The 19,595-nt window shown below is 33.4% G+C and overlaps 1 protein-coding gene across 7 annotated transcripts in view; it reads right to left on the reverse strand.

The window, feature by feature from the left end:
- Rad54b (RAD54 homolog B) overlaps positions 1-19,595 on the reverse strand; it is a 108,165-nt gene that overhangs the window by 24,122 nt on the left and 64,448 nt on the right. For 5 of the 7 annotated variants that reach the window (XM_048782803.1, XM_015485961.2, XM_048782804.1 and 2 more), the window contains 3 exons: positions 8,462-8,647; positions 4,731-5,009; positions 2,369-2,531 (listed from right to left, as the gene is read on the reverse strand). In XM_048782803.1, the coding sequence (XP_048638760.1) occupies positions 2,369-2,531; positions 4,731-5,009; positions 8,462-8,647 (628 nt within the window). Of the gene's footprint in view, positions 1-2,368; positions 2,532-4,730; positions 5,010-6,060; positions 6,190-8,461; positions 8,648-19,595 lie in introns of those variants that run through there. The other 2 variants (XM_048782807.1, XM_048782805.1) reach the window with 2 other exon arrangements.

The following is a 19,595-nucleotide window of genomic DNA, read 5'->3' on the forward strand; positions in this document are numbered from 1 at the left end:
CTTTTTTTTTTTTTTTTGGTGGTGCTGGGGATTGAACCCAGGGCGAGGCAAGTACTCTACCCACTGAGCTGTATCCCCAGCCCAGTCAACTCACTTTTAACAAATTGATCTGAAAAAAAATTCTAGGGGCTGGGGATGTGGCTCAAGTGGTAGCGTGCTTGCCTACCATGTGTGAGGCACTGGGTTCGATTCTCAACACCACATAAAAATAAAATAAAGATATTGTGTCCACCTAAAACTAAAAAATAAATATTTTTTAAAAATTTTAAGTATATTTTATCTGTGAAACCTAAAATTTAAAGTGCTACTTTTTCTAATAATTCATTAATGAAATATACCACTATTAAAATTTTTTAACTTATGGGGCTGGGATTATGGCTCAGGGGTAGAGTGCTAGCCTAGCATGTGCAAGGCTCTGGGTTTGATCCTCAGCATCACATAAAAACAAATAAATAAAACAAAGATATTATGTCCAACTACAACTAAAAAAAATTTTTTTTTAATTTAAATCTTGTCCATTTACCACCACAAAATGGATCACATGAGTAAGAATCAGAGATTGGGACACATTGTTTTAAATTCTTGGACTGCAAATAATTCTAAGTAAGGAATGATTGTTCAGAATTGTTGTGCAGAAAACTCAAGCTGGTATCTATATGAAGATTAAATTTGAGAAGAATCAGAAACAATACAAGTTAGGAGTTACTACAATAGTCCAGACAATACACTATGTCTATATGACATCATTTACTATGGACTGCTATAGTGGCATACTAAAAAAGGTTAGGAATCAAATAATATTTAGGAACTTAAAATAATTAAAATATCAGGCTTAACCTCAGAAACTAAAAGGTCAAATATTTTCTCATATACAGAAATTAGAGTAAAATATAGGAAAAGGGGAGAGAAAGACAAGATAACTTAAAAGGGAAGATGAGTAATGTAGAAGGAGATGAAGAGACAGAAGAGCGGGGGTTGTGGCAGAGCCCTTGCTTAGCATGTGGGAGGCACTGGATTTGATCCTCAGCACCACATAAAAATAAAATAAAGGTATTGTGTCTACCTACAACTAAAAATATTTTTTAAAAAAGAGAGAGTGGAAGGATGGGTAAAGAGAGGTAATGCAGAATGAATTCTTAAAAAATCAGGTTATGTGCATATATAAACATACAAAAGGGAACTTCATCTTATGCACTGGTAGAAAAAAACAATCAAATACAAATTAATCGATGAGCAAAAGGAAGTAGCAGAAGAAGCAGAATGGGAGAGAGGAGAAATGACCAGAGAGAAAAGTGGGGGGTGGGGGGGAAGACTGAACTGAAAGCGAATTCCATGCATGTAAGAGTTTGTCAGAATGAAACCAACTTCTGTGCATAACTATAAAGTTCTAAAAAAAAAAAAAAAAAATTTTTTTTTTTTAAGTTCAGCCTCAATTAGATTCAGAAGGTGAAAGAAAAAGATGATTCCTAGGCCAACTAAGATAAGATCTCCAAAAGGAGGAGGTGAGAACTTAAATTTAGCTAAAAGTTTCTGGGAGACAGTATTTCCTATCATTCACGGGATTCTTCGAATTGGGGAAAATGTACATTTATCATTACCTTTAAATGACAAATATAAAAATCAAAGGCCTTTGCGTTTAAAAACAAAACAAAACAAACAAGGAAATATTCCAAGATGTTTGTGGTATTTAATTTTGGGGCCTTTGATTCTTTTTCTTCTTCTTTCTGCTGTGTAGATGTGTGTCTTATAACTTAAAGGATGCTACTATTCCTTAATAAGAAAAACCTCAAAGTGGGAGGGTACTTTGTTCCCTTTTTAAAAAATAGAGGTGAAATAGAAGAAAATCTTTTCCCCAAAATTCTTCGAAGCAAAATTAAGAGTTTCTTGTTTGCTTCCCAACCCCTTATCATACTAGTAGCAAGCTCTTATTCTATCACTTTTTTTTTTTTTTTTAGTTGTAGTTGGACACAACACCTTTATTTCACTTATTTATTTTTTTTATGTGGTGCTGAGGATTGAACCCAGGGTCTTGCACATGCGAGGCAAGCACTCTACTGCTGAGGCACAACCCCAGCCCTCTTATTCTATCACTTTAATGTTGAAATATTTTAAAAACCACTTATGAGTAAGGACCATGGTCCTAAGTCCTATATGATTACCTCCTCGCAGGGTTTCTGGCACACAGCATCCATCAAAAACCACTTTTGAAATAAATATACTCATTAAGTATCACTTACCTTTCCTACCAACTAAAATTCACAGTGTACCCTTTAGACTCCTCTTATCAAGCTATTCTTGGAAAAGCATTTTTATGTTACAGGGTAAATCAAAACTCAAATTAGACTAAACAAATGACTTCTTTTCCTACCTCATTCCCATTACAACTTCATAAAGGAATATGATTCCTTCTTTCTGGTGTGGGCGAAGATGATATACAAGGTGAGGATCAACAACTACCTCCACAAGAGGGAAATTGTTCTTATTGAACATGCACTGGTGATTCTTGTCTGGTAGTGGCATAACGAGGGAATCTTAAAATAAAGATAAAAGCATAATTATAAATGTAATTTCACTTTGTCAGCAACTACACTTATCTTGTTTTCATAATTCCCAAGACAGAACTCTTGCCATCATTTATGGAAAAAAAACACATGATATTTAGTAATACTGATGCTAAACAAGATTACAAAACCAAAAAAGAAACTCTCACACCTTACCATTATATGATTTCATTCAAAGAATTACAAAAAGCTTCCCAAACTTCATATGCTCTAGACTGCTTCGAAACCACTAATTCACTCTTGTCTAATAAGAAACTTGGTAAGCTACAACATTCACTAGCTCAGTATTCAGAGTAGAGAACTACTTTCACCTGAAGTTAGAATTTTGCAAAGATGCATTTATCAATGCTTATGGCTTCACATCCTAAAGATTCCCCAAACTTAGCATAAAGGCTTTCTTATTTTCAGTCCTACATATACTAACAAAAAATGACCATTATCCCTATTATCAGAAATGAACATCATACATTTTCCATGATTAAGCTATCATTATTTGCTTAAAGTTAATTATTACATTCATAAATGACAAATTCATGATCCTGTGCAAAGCCACATGAAATAAACAATTGAATAATAATATTAATTCTCTGTACACAGTAGTACATTCTTGTAATTCTAGTCACTAGAAAGGCTGAGACAGGAGGATAGCAAGTTCAAAGCCAACCTGGCAACTCAGTGAGATCTTGTCACAAAATGAAAAACCAAAATAAGTCTGGGGGTGTAATTCAGTAGTAGAGCATACCTGGGTTCAATCCTCAGTACTGGAAGTGGGAGAAAAAAAAGTAATTCTCCATAATTATGCTGAGAGTTAAAAGGTTTTAATAAAGTACCATCATAAAGGCAAAAGCAAATAAAACTATAAGGCAAGTCTCAAATGATAAATCTGAGGTAAGATAATAAAACCATCAAACTTATTTTGGGGGTGAATTTGCATGTTTATATCATGGTTAAAAATTGAATTAGATACAAAAAATAAAAAAGAGATGTGTAAGGAGATGAAAACAAAAGAAATAGGTTCAGCCAGGTGTGGTGGTTCACACTTGTAATCCCAGCAACTCAGGAGGCTCAGGCAAGAAGATTACAAATTCAAAGCTAGACTCAACAACTTGGCAAGGCCTTCATAAACTTAGTGAGAACCTGTCTCAAAACAAAAAGTAAAAAGGTTCGATTCCTGGTACCAAAAAAAGAGAGAGAAATAGGTTCCAGTAGCTTAAATTCATCCCTGTAGAAATATACATTCACATCAAAATGAGAGTTTTGATCATGTTTACCATTAGCAATCACCCAGAGGACAATTTTTCTGTGGATCTTCCCAGGATTCTAAGTAAAAATGCTTTCATCTTTGAGGTTAATTAGGCAAGGGATTAGGAAGTAAAAATGGATAATTTTTTTAAACTAATTTTTTCGTTGTCAATGGATTTTTTTTTTTTAAATATATATGATGCTGAGGATTGAACCCAGGGCCTCATGCATGGGAGGCAAGCACTCTACCACTGAGCTACAACCCCGGCCCTATAAAGTGAAGTTTTTAAAATGAAATTCATTAATGTGAACATTAACTGAATTGAACTGAATTTTACAGGTGAAACTTGATTTCTTTGCATGGCATCATACCATTCAACATTTTCATACACTAAGACATGTGATCAAAGCATATGCTATTCAAAGCATAATTATAATTCTGGTCTATAAATTGACTATTTTTTCTCCTTTCTATAGAAGGCAAATTTCATTCAAAATTATACTTTTGTGTGGGACTACAGTTGTGGCTCAGTGGTAGAGTGCTTGCCTAGCATGTGTGAGTCACTGGGTTCAATCCTCAGCACCACATAAAATAAATAAAATAAAGGTATTGTGTTCATCTACAACTAAAAAATATTTTTTAAAAATTATACTTTTGTGTATGTCACATTTACAGTTAGTATTTTTCCTTCAACACATGTATAATATTTTGATTACTATATTTCTGGATTATACATTTACATATTAAATAATTACCAAACTCTTATTGTTTGACTTCAACATTATCCCTTGTGTAAGATTGAATATATGAAGGAAAATATGTATTTCAGCTGAACACTACAAAACAAAATTTTAAACTTTAATTCATATACCAAAAATGATTTTGAAAGTAAAAACAGAATATTCAAATTATTTTTTAAATCTCACTTGGTGCATATGGATCATGGCGTGGTTTGCAATTTGGGGAACCATTCTGTCTATTTTCCTTTGAACTTGGTTTACACACACTCTTGAAAGGGTTAGAAAAGCACTTTCTGGCAGTTTGAGAACGTGGGATAGCAGGACTTCCTCCCCCACGCTGAAAACATCTGCCACTGTTGAAGTCATCAGGAGGGATTATCCCCACGATTTCCAATTCTTTTCCCGAAATCATCAGTGTTTGGCCCTCTTCGATTGTTTCAAGCTCTTTGAATTTATGTCCAATACCTTTAGGTTGAGAAAGAAAAAACAAATTAATTGAACTAACATTCTAAGATGACAGTGATACTACAGCCACCTTTCCAAAACAATACAGGATGAAAACTCTGCATATATTTTAACCTTGTACAATGTGTTAGCCCAAATGAAACATAATTTTTATTTTCATTAGGGAAAAACTAAAGTCAGAAGAAATTACGACTATGAAAATCAGCCACACTTTAACAAAAACAAGGCTGCTTTGGTTTGAAAACATCAAGCCAAGAAAATAGTGTAATAGGCTACATGAACTCTCTTTTTTTTTCTGGAGAGACACTATGATATCTCTGTTTCCAATTCGAAATAGCTAGAAATCTGAAGAATTAGCAATAAAAGTATTGGTTACCACAACTAGTTAGTGAGTGTACTGAGATAGCAAAGTTAAAATACAGTTGTGGCAAGAAGCTTTTGATATTACAAGTTACAGCTCTTTAATTATATAATTATAGTGATATATTTTATAATATTGTTTAAATTAATATTAACTTAATGAACATTTAAGTGTTGCCATATGTAGGGTGCTGATGGGATATAAATATGAATAATTCAACAAGTCTGCTCAAAATGAACATTAACTAGACAGAATTTTAGACTCTCATACTTTCCTATCAAGTGAGTCAAAATATGAAATGTATAGTTATTGTGCCATCACAAAGGGCAGGAACTGTGTATATCATAAACTGTTCTTAAGTTTCTAAAAAAATATTAATAGACTGTCATATTTCAAAAAATATGACCCTTATTATTAGTTGAAAATTCTACAATTTGCCCCAATAAAACTCATCTTAAATTTATTATCTGAACCAGTTTTTAAAAGTGTTTAATATTTTTTCATTTTAATTAATATTTTTAAAATTATTTATGGTAAAGTATGTTTTACTTTTAATATTCTTAAGTAGAAAGACTTTACTGGTTGTACATCTCTAATCCAAAAATCCTAAATCTAAAAAGTCCAAAACCCAAAATCTTTAGAGCACCTATATGATGCTCAAAAATGTTGTAGAGATAAGGAATGCTTAACCTGTGCTTAAGCTGACGTTCCAAATATGTTTAGTGATGTTCCTTCACTTCATTCTGATTCAGCAATGGTCTTGACCTCTCCACATTAATGAAGATTATAGTTTTAGCTTTTATTCTTATAGAATCCAATTACTCTTTTTTTTTTTAATTTTTTATTGTTGGCTGTTCAAAACATTACATAGTTCTTGATATATCATATTTCATCATATTTCACACTTTGATTCAAGTGGGTACAATTACTCTTAAACTCAGTTTTACATGAAAATGAAAGACAGGAATAAGCATGAGGATATCTTTAAAATTCTTTAATTCCAGAATCTCTCATTTTATATTGGTCCACAGTAATGGCTCTTTCAAACACCTGAAGACTTTCTTAACTGTTACCCTCTGTTTTCCACCCTTGTTTTTCATTTTTGCTTTGTTTCTGGATATGGTATAATAGTGGCCATTGAGCTTGACTGCCCTATCACAATTACAAATAATTTTAGTGTTCCAGTTTTGGTTTTCTTAGCAACTATCCCTATAGCAAATTTAAATCCTATATATCCAATTATTTCAAAGAAAATCTGCTTGTTTATAGGCAGTCACTTGCACAATTAGCTCCCAATTAAAGCTCTTATTAATGCTATTTAGGAGAGCCAAGTCTTATAGTTAGATGTTTTAATTTGAAAACCAATATAATCCCCTTCATTGTTTATAACTGGTTCTCATAGTTGGATATTAGAATCACCTGGAAACCTAAAACATACCTATGACCAGTCCCTTTACCTATTCATCAACTAAATCAGAGCCACAGAGTTTAGAGCCCAGGCATTAGAATTTTTAAAGCACCTCAGTTGACTCTACTTGCAGGACCAGGGTTAAAAACCCACCAGTTTAACTTTTATACCTGCAAATAAAAGATCATTTTATTGTAAACTATACATACACAAAACTATGTATATGATACCTTGTAAGATATTACAGAGTTAATTCTGAGAATTTTACCTCTCTAGCTGAAAAACCTAGCCCCAATCTACCTTAACAACATGAAATGAGTACTGTCCTCTAATTACTAAATATTGTATACACAGTAGCTGCCTCCTGTTTTTATAATAAATAAAACATTCTGTTGCAGATCATTAAGTTCAATTTCAACCCTTATCGCTGTGTCACTACCCTTCCATACGCTACATTTCTGAAACACCGAATTAATTTCAATTCTTTCCTGCCTTTTGTATATGCTCTTCCATTTACACAAGCCCCTTTCACGTGACCTCCCAAATATATACTTTCAATATATATTTCTTAAACAGTAAATCTGATGAGCTTATCCCTAAGTCTCCTAAGCTAAATTAAATGGTCCTTTTATGTTATCACTACACCTAATAAAAATTTATTGAAACAATTATTTTATTGTATCCTAATTATTAAATGCATTATCCCCACTAAACTCTAAATTAAAATAACTTTTAATTCTTTACTCCTAGCATAGTGGTTGGCACACATATGTTACTAAAAATTTGTGGGGGAGGGGGGTATTGAACCCAGGGGCAATTAATTTTTTTTGATATCAGGGATTAAATTCAGGGGCACTCAACCACTGAGCCACATCCCCAGCCCTATTTTGTTTTTTAGACACAAGGTCTCACTGAGTTGCTTAGCACCTTGTTATTGCTGAGGCTGGTTTTGAACTCACAATCCTCCTGTTTCAGCCTCCCAAAATGCTAGGATTACACGAGTATGCCACCACACCCAGCTACAAACAATAATTTTAAGTGAAGGAATGAACATGTAAAACAGATTTTATAATTTGGCCACATTAAAAATTGAACAATAGGAAGCAATGCAAATAATAATATGCTCCTTCATTTACACAAGCTTAATATAATATTAAGCATTTTGAATGTATAGGCTAACTTGTACTAGGGTCAATTACACTGGAAACATTTTATAACACAAATGGTAACCTCCAATTTAGATGTGTTAATCTATGTAAGCCTAACCATTATTTCCTTGTTCTGTTTCCCAAAATTTTCTTGCATAGCACTGAAATTCTATTATTCAACTTTTGCTATCAACACCCTTTAAAAATTTTTAATCACTAACCATTCACAAAAAAAAAAAAAAGAGGAAAAAGCATATCAACATAAACTGCTTAATCTTAGAAGTATGACAAAATAACTATATATAATTGGCTGACCATTTTTGGAAAAAATGAAACCATAAGTTGAATTTATCTTATTGAGCTAACACAGATCCTAAGATAGTTAGGATAACTGATTAATATGAAATAATTTATGTATCATACATAGTATGGCATGAATATGGACTTTATAAAGCCCAATTATATTTCAATTTTATAATCAAAAATATACATTAATTTTAGATCAATTCATAAACATTAGGTAATATCATAATACCTTTTCCAATGTCTTTGCCATCCAAATCTTTCAATGTAAATGACCTTCCTTTTACAATAAGAATAGCATCACCTTCCCACTTTTTGTGTTTTTTCTTTGAAGGTTTACACCAAACAACATTAAAATATTTAACGAGGCTCTCAGATTCCTCTTCTTGTCCCTTGGACTCTGTTATTTCTTTAGGAGCTAAATGAATCAGAATTAAAACAAACAAACAAACAAACAAAACATTATTAGAGATGACTTTAATGTTTAAATGTTAGGGTCGTTTTTTAAAAAGGTACAAGAAAATCAGATTTATTAAGTAGTATGAAAGAATTTTTGATTAAGCTTATGTTAGCATTTTAGAAACTAAAAAGTTCACATGTCAGGGGCTACCATTATCATGAATACAATGAAGATAAATTTCTTATCACCCATAAGTTATATAAACTCAACTGAAGTAGAGTAACAATAATCACTGTAAACATTTTTGGAACTCTACAAAGTTATTATTTCAATGTCTATAACATTGGGAAATATTTAAAATTACATTTTGACCACTGATTTAATTAACAGCGACACAACAAGTTGAGGGAAAGTATATTGTAATAGTCTGAAATAAAAACCTATATTTTTCTTTTCTTCACTTACTGTGTAATTAACAAAAATATATATATTTATGGAGTACATCATGCTATTTTGATATATTATACACATTATGGAATTCCTCACATTTTTTCATAGTGAAAATATTTGAAATTAATTAGGTAATTAATTTCAAGAATACAGTATTTTTTATTAACTACAGACACCATGTTTTACAGTCTTAGAACTTATTCCTCCTTAACTGAAATTCTGTATCCATTCACCAACATTTTACAAATCCCCCAGCCCCACCCCATTCCTCTGGTGATCACCACTCTATTCTCCATGAATTCTATTATGTTTTTAGAGTCCACGTATGAGATTATACTGTAATTATCTTTCTATGCTTCACATATGTCATTCAGTATAATGTTCTCTAGGTTCATTTATGATGTCCCAAATGACAGGATATGTATTTATTTCTTTATTTAGGTGCTGATGATCAGCCCAAGGTCTTGCATATGCTAAATTCCCAGCCTATAGTTTTTCTTCTTTTGAAAGGCTGAATAGTTTTATCCACTGATATTGATAGACACTTAGTTTGATTCCATAGCTGGTTATTGTGAATATTGTTGAAATGAATGTTGAGAGTGCAGCTATCTATTCAACATACTAATTTCTTTTGGGGGGGAAATTATATATTATATATTTAAAAGTGGAATTGCTGGATCATGTGGTATGTAATATTTTTTCAAATAAGAACACATGTAGAGCACCAAGGTATGAATGAGACTAAATTTTATTAAAATACTTTTGTTTCCTAATTAGAAAGTAATCAATTTGAGCCACTGTTTTGAGAATTTAGTAGTATAGGCTCAGGAAATAAAAATGTATCTTCTTACAAAAGTCTGGTTTTCTCTCAAAAACACTTCTAGGATCACCTTATAGAAACATATACAGTCTAACAGAAAATACTCCAGCATCATGAAAACTAATCTATAGAAACCAGTGGTTGTGGGCTGGGGCTGGGGTTCATGGTGGAGTGCTTGTCTAGCATGTGTGAGGCACTGGGTTCAAGTTTCAGCACCATATATATATAAATAAATAAAATAAAGGTCTATCAACAACTGAAAATATATATATTAAAAAAACAATGGTCGTGAAAATATAATTCTATACCTAGAAGACCCAAAAAATTCTACCAGAAAACTTCTAGAACTAGTAAATGAATTCAGCAGAGTAACAAGATACAAAATCAATACCCATAAATCAAAGACATTTCTGTATATCAATGACAAATCCTCTGAAAGGGAAACAAGGAAAACTACCCCATTTACAGTAGTCTCAAAAAAAAAAAAAAAAAAACCTGGGAATCAACCTAATAAAAGAGGTGAAAGATCTCTACAATGAGAACTACAGAATGCTAAAAAAAGAAATTAAAGAAGCCCTTAGAAGATGGAAAGATCTGCCTTGTTCTTGGATAGGCAGAATTAATATTATCAAAATGACCATACTACCAAAAGCACCATACAGACTTAATGCAATTCTAATCAAAATCTCAATGACATTCCTCCTAGAAATACAAAAAGCAGTCATGAAATTTATCTGGAAAAATAAGAGACCCAGAATAGCCAAAGCAATCCTTAGCAAGAAGAGTGAAGCAGGTAGCATCACTATACCAGATCTTAAACTATACTACTGAGCTATAGTAACAAAACAGCATGGTATTGGCACTAAAAATAGACTGGTAGGACCAATGGTACAGAATAGAGGACACGGAAACAAACCCACACAAATACAGTTATCTTATATTGAAAGATCCACAGATCCCAAACCCAGAATGAACCACGCGAGACACTGGCTGCAAAAAGCAGGAGGCGTTTATCCTCACACAGGCGCCTGCGGGTGCACAGCTATACCTCAGCCGGAGCTTTGGTGACTGGCACACCGGGCTTTGGGGTACAGATCTTTTACAGGGAACAAGTGGGTTAGCTCTTAGCTTAGCACAGCAACAGTCTTTCTATTGGTCCCTCTGAATCCAGCAGTTGGGTCACCTAGGGGGTAAACTTGTTTTTCAACTTTTTGTTCTCGGAAAAACCATAAAATTGCATCCTGTCCTTTTAGTTCCTGTTTTTCTCCTGTTTGCTCAAGTTTGACCGTTAGGGTTATCTATGTGGAACATCTTGTGGTAGCATGTGCAAGACTTGAAATGCTACGTGCTGCTGGAGGGGTTCTGACATGGGGGTTGGGTAAGGGAGCATCTTTCAGCTTCAAGGCCCAGGGGTTAGATTACCTAATGTTGGGCCTGGGGTCTTGAGGTCCTTCAATATTAGACAAAGACACCAAAAACATACATTGGAGAAAAGATAACCTCTTCAACAAATGGTATTGGGAAAACTGGAAATCCAAATGCAACACAATGAAATTAAATCCCTATCTTCACCATGCACAAAACTCAACTCAAAGTGGATCAAGGACTTAGGAATAAAACCAGAGACCTTACATCTAATAGAAGAAAAAGCAGGCCCATCATGTCGAATTAGGCCCTAAGTTCCTTAATAAGATTCCTATAGCACAAGAATTAAAATCAAGAATCAATAAATGGGATAGATTCAAACTAAAAAGCTTCTTCTCAGCAAAAGAAACAATCAGTGAAGTGAACAGAGAGCCTTCATCTTGGGAGCAAATTTTTATCACATGCGCATCAGATAGAGAGCACTAATCTCTAGGATATATAAAGAACTCAAAAATCTTAACACCAAAAACACAAATAACCCAATCAATAAATGGGCCAGGGAACTGAACAGACACTTCTCAGAATATATATACAATCAATCAACAAATATATGAAAAAATGTTCAACATCTCTAGCAATTACAAAATTGCAAATCATAACTGCTCTAAGATTTCATATCACTCCAGTCAAAATGGCAGCTATTATGAAGACTGTTAAACAACAGGGTTGGCGACGATGTGGGGAAAAGGCACACTCATACATTGCTAGTGGGACTGCAAACTGGTACAGACAATATGGAAAGTAATATGGAGAATCCTTGGAAAACTTAATGGAACCACCATTTGACCCAGTTATTCCACTCCTCAGTCTATACCCAAAAGACTTAAAAACAACATACTACAGGGACACAGCCACATCAATGTTTACAGCAGCACAATTCAAATAGCTAAACTGTGGAACCAATCTAGATGCCCTTCAGTATATGAATGGATAAAGAAAATGTGGTATATAGACATAATGGAATATTACTGAACAATAAAAGAGAATAAAATCATGACATTTGCAGGTAAATGGATGAAGCTGGAGAATACAATGTTAAGTGTTAGCCAATCCCCAAAAAACAAATGCCGAATGTTTTCCCTGATATAAGAAGGCTGATTCATCATTGGGTTGGAGGAGGGAGAACATGGGAGGATTAGATGAACTCTAGATAGAGCAAACGGGTGAGAGGGGAAGGGAGAGGGCATGGGGACAGAAAAGATGGTAGAATGAGACGGACATCATTACCCTAAGTACATGTATGAAGACGCAAATGTTGTGAATATACTTTGTTTACAACCAGAGATATGAAAAATTGTGTTCTATATGTGTACTATGAATTGTAATGCATTCTGCTGTCATATATAACAAATTCAAATAAAAAAAATAACAGTGATTGCTGCTTATGGAGTTGAGGGAATTGACTGGAAAGGAGCTAGACAGAACTTGTTATAAGTGATAGGCGTATACAATTAAGAAAGATCACCAAACTGACCATTTAAAAGCAATACATCTTTATTACATTTGTTATATTTAAATTTTATTTATTTTTAACATCTTAATTTAAAATTTGTTATATGATGATGCAGGGGGAAATTAATTATTAATGTTCCTTAAAATTATTTAAGAGCTGGGACTGTATGTAGCTCAGTGGTAGAGGGTAGACTGTATGTAGCTCATGTATGAGGGTTCGATCCTCAACACCATATAAGAATAAATAGATAAATTTAAATAAATAAATAAATAAAGATATTGTGTTCCGCAGGGCGTAGTGGCACACGCCTGTAATCCCAGTGGCTTGGGAGGCTGAGACAGGAGAATTTCGAGTTCAAAGCCAGCCTCAGCAACTGCGAGACCCTATCTCTAAATAAAATACAAAATAGGGCTGGAGATGTGGCTCAGTGATTGAGTGTCCTTGAGTTTAATCCCTGGTACCAAAATTGTGTGTGCGTGTGTATGTATTATTTAAATTAAAGACCAAATGCCCTAGAACTACTATTCATAACTATTCAGTCAAATGCTCTCTGAATTAGCTGTGGTGCAAGCAAAAACTAAAAAAAAAAAAAAAAAGTTACATTTCTCTGTTGATTCCTATTTAAATAACTTCATTCCAATCCAATATAGTTATTAGAACTTAAAGATCTTCCACCCTTCACAAACTCAGGCCATCTTCTGGGGAGAGGAGATCAAGCTGGTTCCTGCCAACACCCAAATTAAGCTCCTAGGTAAATCCACAGTGTCTCCTCCCACCAACAGAGGAAGCACCACTCAAACCATCAGTCTTTATCTTTGTGCAGTCAGGATCAATTCCAGACACAGTCCCCTGCCTTTAAACTTTTCTTGGCAAGAGTCACACACTAACTTCTCAAGTTCTGGAGGAAATATACAAAGCTTTCTGAAAGGTTTCAGAGACCCTCTTCCCCATTTACTTGGAGATAGAGTGGCCACTCCTCCTCCCTCTGCTGCATCTCAATCTTAAAAAGACAAAACAAAAAATAGTGGTCTAGGGGATAGGGTTGTAGCTCAGTGGCAGAGCACTTGCCCAGCATGCATGAGGCACTGGGTTCGATTCACGGCACCACATAAAAATCAATAAAGGTATTGTGTCCATCTACAACTAAAAAAACAAAAAAACAAAAAAAAACCCTAAAAACTAAAAAAATATACTGGTCTAATAGATCGAAAGGCACAAATTCATAATTTTATAAATAATGGTGTCTTTTAATATTTTGAAGCAAAATTACCATACTATAATGTACTAATTCAAATTACACTTGATCACGACAGACAAAATTTCCCCAAATGACCTTATCTCCTTCTTTTCCCCTTGGCAATTATAGATTAGACATAAAACACCAACCATCCTGTCATGAGAAATTTAGACCCTCATACTGAATCATAGCTCCTGCTTCTCACCTAACTTTTGTGCACTATATATAGGCAAAAGTCAGTCTAGCTGAAGGTGGCAAAATCTAACTTCCACATTACCGAAGGCATTTCACTATGACTTTTACCTAATACACACCTGATCCAGGGAAGCCATCAAAACAATACAACTTAACAAAAACCAAATAAATTTTAACCTTTTAAAATACATCATTTATTTAAATGAAAAAAAAAAGAAATACCCTAATATAAGGAATAAGAATGATCACTTCTATTCAACACTGTCCTATAAGTCCTATCCATTACAATATGACAATTAAAACTTTAAAAGCAAAAGGATAGGAAAGGAAGAAATAAAAACTGTACCTATTTGCAGATAATGACGGTTTTCACAGAAATCCCCAGAGATTCTAAAAACTGACTAGATCTTATAAAACAAATTTAGCAGGGTCACAAGACATAAGGCTCATTGGCAAAAAGAAATCAGAAAATGAAATTTTAGAAATTCCATTCCCAGTAACTCCAAAAAAAATCACACAAATACTTAGAAAAATAAAACAAAAGGCATCCAAGTCTTCTATACAAAAAAAAAAAAATTAAAGAGCTTTGTTGAAAAAAATTAACAAATCTAAATACATATAAAATAACAAATCAAAATCTAATTAAAGAAAGCATCTATTTCATGTACTGGAACATTCAATTTGGTTAATATAACAATTTTCAGATGGGCTCAGTGGTGCTTAACTATAATCCCAGATACTCCATAGACTCAGGCAGAAATATCACAAGTCTGAGGCAAGTCTCAGCAATTTAGCAAGACCCTGTCTCAAAATAAAAGGACTGGGAATTATAGCTCAACGGTGAAATGTCCCTGGTTCCAATCCCCAGTATCCAAAAAAAAAGAGCAATTTTCTCCAAAATGGTTGATACAACCAACACAATACCAATCAAAATCCCAGGATACTTTTGGCAGAAATTGGTTAAGATATCTTAAAAATCTATATGAAATACATACTCCAACCTATTTTATTTATTTGTTTATTCTGTGGTCCTGAGGATTGAATCCAAGGTTTCACATGTTAGGCAAACATCCTACCACTGAGCTACATCCCCACCCACCAAAAATATGTTTTAAAAGAACAAAAGTTGGAAGTTTACAAATATGCTACAATAATCTATAATCAAAATAGTTTGGTATTGGCCAAAAACAAAACAAAAAAAACCAACAATGATCATGGTTCGATGAAAAGAAATTGTAGTCAGAAACACTCAGTCAGGTATCTCCTAAAAAAAAAAAAATGATGAAACAAACTCATGGAGAAAGAAGAAAGACTTTTCAACAAATGTTGATTGAACAAGTGGCTATGCATTTGCAGAAAATGAGTATCAACTATTAAGCCTCAAAAATTAACTTAAAATGGATCATAAACCTAAATGTAAAATCTAAAATGAAAAACTGCTAACAGAAAACATAGGAGAAAATATTTGTAATCCTGGGGTAGGCTACAGGTTCTTAGAACACAAAAGCACAAAACAAAAATTGTAAATTGAATTTTATCAGAATTTAAAACTTTTGCTTTTTGAAAGATGCCATAAGAAAAGCAAAAAACCACTGGCTATGGTCAAATGTCCACAATACATGTATGATACAAAACACTTTTATCCAGAATATAAAAAGAAAACTTATAGCTTAAAAATAAGACAATAAGGGCTGGGGTTGTGGCTCAGTGGTAGAGTGCTTGTCTAGCATGTGCGAGGCTCTGGGTTCGATCCTCAGCACCACATAAAAAATAAGTAAATAAAATAAAGGTATTGTATCCAACTACAAATAAAAAATAAATATTTTTTTTAAATAAGACAACAAATAAATCAACAGAAAATGAGCAAAAGACTTAAACAGACAACTGAGGAAAGAATATGTACAAAAGTTCAATATGCACAAAAGATGTTTAACATCATTAATTGTCTGAGAAATATATATTAAAAAACAGTGAAGTTCCACTTCATTTCCCTTAGAATGGTTAAAATAAAAATAAAAATAAAAACAAGTCAGAGAATATGGAGAAATTACAACTATCACAAACTGCTGCTGGGAATGTAAAACAGTGCAGCCAATTTGGAAAATACCATGGCAGTTGCTCAGACAACTGAAGAGTTGCCAAATGATACACTACTTCAATTCCTAAGTATGTGCCCCAAACAATGAAAACCCATGCTCATGCAAAAACCTGTACACAACTGTTTCTTGCAGGACTATTCAGAATAGCTCAAAGGTAGAAACAAGTCAAATGCCCATTCAAGTGTCCAAATGACAAAATGGACAAATAAAATGTGGTTAAATCCACACAATGGAATATCATTCATAAAATATTGATACATACTCAAACATGGATGAACCTTAAAAACATTTTGCTAGGTTAAAGAAGTCAGTCATAAAGACCTATGTTTCATGATGTTGTTCACATGAAATGTCTAGAACAGGGAAATATATGAGATAGAAAGATTAGTGGTTGCTTAGAGCTAGAGGATAGTTATTTCCACCACCTCACGAGATCGCCTAGTGATAGCTAAAAATATAAGGTTTCTTTTTTGGGTATAGAAAATGCTCTAAAATTGACTGTGGTCACTGTTGCACATAACTCTGAATATATCAAAAGCAAATTGTATGGTATGCAAACTATGTCTCAAACTTGCAAAACACATGCACAATAACAGTACATACTCATTAAACTGAATAAAATGATTTTGAAAACCTACTGTAGCAAGTATTGACAAAGACATGGAGCAACTGGAAGGAATATAAGATGATGCATTGGGAAAAAGTACAGCTGATCCTTTAAAAGTTATATATACCTACATTAACCACTGCTTGGTAGAGATGGAGGAAGAAAAGGGAAAGAGGTAGTTGAAGAAGTTGAATATGTTGATGACATATGTCCACAAAAAATACTTGTACATCATCAAGCAAGGTAAATTAATCACTCAAAGGTCTAAAAATCCAGTATCATCATTAGAACTCAGATAACTCATTATTTTATCACTGGCACTCATGGATTTTAGAAAATGAGTCTTGACTTTCTTCAACAAATAAATTTATAGTCAGAATCATCAAGGTTTTTTCCTTAGAAAACAGATGATTCATATCCTGCTTGAATCACCTCTATCCAGAGTGCCCTGAAAGAATTCAGACTGCTTTGTTAACTCTGAGCAGAGACCAAGAAGACACAGAACTTAAACACAACTTCTCCATTTCCTGACCTTCCTTCCATAATAAGGGTATATGGATAAAGGATAATTTTCAGATACCTCTTTGTATATACCACTAAAAAAAAAATGTACACGTGTTTACTGTTTATATATTATTGTAAATACATTTCTGCATAATCTTCTATTGGAATAACATATAATTTAATTAGTGCTCTATTGTTGAGCTTTTTGTTGTTATCAATTCTATTTTACACAATCTTTGTTCATCTTGATTTTCAAGATAAAGTCCTAGAAATTAAAGCACTGCTCCAACAGGTTTCAAGATTTTCAGACTTGTCTTAAACCAACAAATTTTTCTCCAAAAAAAGGCTGTATCAATGATATTCCCACCAATCACAATATATCATCAGCACAATATCATCTTTACCAACTACTTTCTAATATTTTATACAGTAAAATTGTCTTCTTTCTTGATGTAGTTCTATGAATTTTTTTTTAGAGAGAGAGAATTTTTTAATATTTATTTTTCAGTTTTTCAGTGGACACAACATCTTTATTTTTATGTGGTGCTAAGGATCGAACCCAGCGCCCTGCACATGCCAGGCGAGCGCATTACCGCTTGAGCCACATCCCCAGCCCAAGTTCTATGAATTTTATATGAATCTCTCTATATAGATTAATATAACTGCCACAACCAAGATATAGAATAGTTATTTCCACCATCCCACAAGACTCTCCAATGCTATACACTCACCCTACCCCTCCAGAAATTACTGACCTGTTTCCCATAAATACAGTTTTAGTTTTTTTTACAATATCCAATAAATGGAACCATCCAGTATACAAACTTTCAAGACTGGTTTCTCTTACTTGATACAATGTTTTTAAGATTCATCCCAAATTGTTGCTTAAAGCAACAGCTTATTTATTTTTGCAGAACAGGGGATTAAACCCAATGTTTCTCTACCACTGAACTACATCTCCAGCCCTTTTTATTTTAACACAGGGTCTCCCTAAATGGTCCAGGCTAACCTGGAACTTGTAATCCAATGATCTCAGTCTCCTAAATAGCTGCAATTACATTTATGTGCCAGCACACCCAGTTGTTCTTTATTATTATATATAATACTGAACAACAGTGAGCTGTTTCCAGCTCTTGACTATCATAAGCTTCTATATTGTGTGAATACTCATGTTTACCAATTAACTGGTAGAAATAGTATCTTCTTAATGACATAATTCAAATTTGATTATTGGTGATAAGACGTTTTTAGATATATCTTCGTTTTCTCTTTCTTTGACTCCCCTAAGTCACATTCAACTTAAAGGATATACTTAAGGTAAAAAAGAAGATTCTCATTTCCTCTACCAGGACCAGTTAGGGGTTTGGTTTAGGGAAAAATTATGTTGTGGGATGGAGGAAATTGAGTTGAGGAGGGTTATGTTCTTTTCTTCCTTCCTTCCTTTCCTTTCTTTTGTAGATTTAGAACAGTGACAATAAATGAGCCCCCTTTAAAGTGAAAAAAAAAAAAAATTCTCATGTCTTTAAATTTTTAATCTGACCAGAAAACACACAATGTCCACTTAAGCCAACATGTTGTCCAAAATGTACAGTCTAAACCTAGACTCTCAATCACTACTTTTTTTTATTTTAAAATATCTTTATTTATTTATGTATATGTGGTGCTGAGGATCAAACCCAGGGCCTCGCACATGCTAGGCGAGCGCTCTACCACTGAGCCACAACCCCAGCCCTCTCAATCACTACTTATTTCAAAATTTCACATAAATTTTTAAATAGAAAATAGACACAAAGAATATAAATTAGGGGCTGGGGTGCTGGCTCAGTGGTAGAGTGCTTGCCTAGTATATTCGAGGCACTGGGTTCAATTCTCAGCACTGCATTAAAAAAATAAATAAATAAAGGTCCATTGATAACTTAAAAAAACATAAATATTAAGAAATTCGGTCAAAATTAAATAAAAAACACAAAAGTATTACATTTTAATATGTAAAATGCTAAAAAAAAAACCACTTAAAACATTGATTGTGCTAGAAGAATCAGAATCTACTTAATGTCTTACTTAATAGGAGTTACTAAGATATGGAGCAATTGTAAAACTTTAAATAAACACAGGTCATTTAAACAGACTGTCCTATTTTTGTCAGGGTTTACCCATAGGAAGGAAGGAAGGAAGG

This window comes from Marmota marmota, unplaced genomic scaffold, assembly GCF_001458135.2.
Source record: "Marmota marmota marmota unplaced genomic scaffold, marMar, whole genome shotgun sequence".
NCBI classification, from domain to species: Eukaryota; Metazoa; Chordata; class Mammalia; order Rodentia; family Sciuridae; genus Marmota; species Marmota marmota.